Source organism: Musca domestica, unplaced genomic scaffold (assembly GCF_030504385.1).
Source record: "Musca domestica strain aabys unplaced genomic scaffold, Musca_domestica.polishedcontigs.V.1.1 50, whole genome shotgun sequence".
Classification (NCBI taxonomy): domain Eukaryota; kingdom Metazoa; phylum Arthropoda; class Insecta; order Diptera; family Muscidae; genus Musca; species Musca domestica.
Genome location: NW_026712347.1, coordinates 6,271,375 through 6,274,695, shown reverse-complemented (window position 1 = coordinate 6,274,695; position 3,321 = coordinate 6,271,375). Strand labels below are relative to the sequence as shown.

Sequence of the window (3,321 nt, the reverse complement as noted above, 5' to 3'; positions counted from 1 at the left end):
ATACATAAATGTTTATCGTCACTTATTTATTTTCTCTTTGTAAAGAGCACAGTATCGATATTTGAATACTCAAAATGTGATTGTGGGCCAATAACTGTATCTGAGGCCTTCTGTCTTTGTATACTCTTTATTGATGGGTTATCATCTAATCGATGAAAAATTTCCGCTCCAACCAAAATCATAATTAATTACGAATATTTGTCAATACGTAGTAGTTTGTTTTATTGAATAATATTTATGTTTGTATTGTAGTATTAAATATAAAGTGTCACAATATCGTATGCATGTATGTATATAAATTAAGGATTGATTTGTGTGTGTGTTTCTCTTTGTTTTTTGGGGGGAATCTGTTGTTTTTTTGTATTGGTTTTTTTAAATATATTTATAATTTATATCATAAATCACTGTGTTTAATGCTAATCTATAATTAATAAACTTAATGGCTAATAGAGGAAGGACGAAGAAAAAATGTTTTTACATGTTTTTCTGTTTGCGTAAAAATAATAATAATTTATGATAAACATAAAGTTTTAATAATATTTTGACAAATATAAATAATATTTGTTGTTTGTTGGTTGTTTGTTTATAAATTAATACAATTAATCGTTAAATGGTATTTTATTTCGTTTTGAATTAATAATATAGTTCTTGTTTTTTTTTTGTTTTCTTGCGGTGTGAGTGTTAATTTTATTATTATTTTATTACAATCAATACACAGATTAAATTTAAGAGTAGATTTATTGGATGTTCTGTTGTTGCCTTTAGTTGAAAGTTTACATTACTACATTTACGTTATTAATTATTGTTTTTTATTTTATTTTTAACGATTTTTTGTTAAAAAATAATTACTCAACTTTGTTTTACTCTAATGCAAATCTACTCTGCCAAATTTACAAAGAAGCCAGAATTCATTCTTTGTATTCCGTTTTTATTTTCAATATTTTCAAAAAGTTTCTGTTTACATTTTTGCATTTTCTTTTGTGGTAGTGTTTGGAAATTTCTCTTGTGTTAGTGAAAAATACTTTTAGAATTTTACAAGACATACTAAATTGTTGTTTTTTCTAATCTTAATGTTTTTTTAATGTTTGCCATTTCAAATAGTAGAGTTTTAGCACAACTTTGCCAATTTTTATTTTTTTGTTTTTTTTTCTCAATAACCACTATTTTGTTTGAGTAGACATTTTCTTTTGTTTATAAATAATAAACTTGCCTCTATGTTTTTTTGCTTTTTACAAAGTCATTTCTTTTTCGAAAAAAAAAACTTTTCTATTATTTCAAGAAAGTGTTCCTTTTTTGTAAATTAGTTTGTAGTGAATTTTATTTTAGTTTTGGTAATACTAATTTATAAGCCATTTGTTATTTTGTGTTTGAACAACAACATTACAATTGTTTTGTGTTTTCTAATAACTGGCCTCGTGTCCGGCCAAAATGTATAAATCATGACCCTCTTCACTGCCCAAGGAACCAGTTCGTAACAATGACTTTCTAGTGCCACCACTCTGTGAAAGAGAAGAAGAAAATGATGAATTATTAATAAAAATGACAAAGGCTATTTTCTATTTTAAACAATAATAATATCAATCATAATAATGATAATAATAAATTACTGAAAGGGCAACTATTAGTGGAAATAGATTAAACAAAAGAATAATCTGACTCCATATCACGATATTGGAAACCCAATCAAATTTTGGAAGGTACATTGTCACACAAAGAAGCCGAAATGTCTAAACACCGCTGATTTGCTTTGTTTTGTTGGAATAAGTGCTATTCATGAATGGCTTGATTTCTGCTAATCTTATTTTAACTTCAGGATTCAAAATTGGCATTCATACTGTTGTTCTTTTTTTCATCTGTGGACTGCATCAATATGCAGTGCTACTTATAGTGTTGGCCTATCTCTCAGTAGGTCTGATCTATGAATTGCGCAAGGCATACTGACTGACAACTGCAGTATCAGAGATCTGACCTCAAGATGGGATAACAGTGTTCGGACTACTGTAGACTATGTAAAGATGAAGAAGAGATAGAGACGATTGAACACCTACCTGCAGATGTCCCATGATATTAAACTAGAGACATAGATGGATTTAGAAACTCTATTGTTATTTTCAAACATAGATTCTTTCATCATCTACAAGTTTGCCAAAAACATTCCTTGCCTATGCAGACAACCTTACTATAACCCTTCCTTCTCTATCTCTTCTATAACCACAGCTATATTTTTCTTAAGATGAATACAATAGACTAAAGGTCCCCGAGTAAAGCAGTTGCTGCCTTTCGTGTTTCTGCCCATCCTTATACCAACAAAAAAACCTCTATAGATTATGTAGGTCCTTCCTGATATGCCTGATTCGGGGAATTTTATCTACCTTGTGATGGTTTGGATGAAAGTACATGTTATGTGCAACGAAAGCACATGTAATGTTAATCTCTTGCCTTCTCATATAGATGGTCCACCGATGTCATGAGGAAGCTATCTGTTACCAGCTAGCGACTTGAGGACCATGTTTCCACTTTCAATTCATCACATTTAGCTGTGGTTTGCAGGATGACTAGAACATGATGTGTCCCCAAGGATTTCATAGGTATTTCTTAGGGTCTAGGCTTAGGAAACCATATGGGGGCTAGGGACAAGTTTTCTTTCATTTTCAGGTACCCAATACTCGGAGTATCCAGCTGTTTCAATATATCCATTAAGATTCCGTGTGGACCCAATCATTTGGATAACCTCGGCGGGCAGCGATCATATGCTACGTAGAATTCTTCGTTCCACCTATCACTCTCGATGTGCTTGAGAAATTAGCGATAGAAGTGGATGGCGCACCAATTCGGATCATTCCTATCACCCTTTTACCAAGGTTCGAGAGCAATTCAACCGTTATCCAGAGCTTACTCATACCAGTTCCAAAGGTAGTACCTATCTTATACGACTTAGTACTTTCTCGCTGCCTTTGCTGGGTAATTTGGCCAAATTTCGTTATAAGGCAAGCCGCTGCAGCTTTGATAATGTCTCGAAATGTCAGAAGGGTTGGGCATTCTTTGAAGCGACGGTTGGGAAACTATCTGAATTCTGGAGGTAAGCTTTCCTGTGATAAGGGAAAGTATGGCGGTCAGAGGTTGTGCAATAGGGTGACCGGCGTATGGAGACGATTATCGAAAGATGGTCTAACTCAAGCTAAGTGACGGATTGTCATGACAAGTAATTATTCAAGCCTGGTGATTCTATACATAAATCTGGAGAACTGTGATGCTCTCCACCTATTCGAGAGGTGTCTTCCTTGTTTGATATCAAGTGATATAGGTCGGTATTTAACAGAA

General features: G+C 32.7%; 1 protein-coding gene across 1 annotated transcript in view; it reads right to left on the bottom strand.

Moving 5' to 3' along the window:
* LOC131805336 (uncharacterized) overlaps nt 1-1,241 on the bottom strand; it is a 35,064-nt gene extending 33,823 nt beyond the window's left edge. Inside the window, exon 1 of the mRNA XM_059128429.1 lies at nt 1,234-1,241. Coding sequence (XP_058984412.1) covers nt 1,234-1,241 — 8 coding nt within the window. The remainder of the gene's footprint in view (nt 1-1,233) is intronic.
* Nucleotides 1,242-3,321: the final 2,080 nt, after the last annotated feature.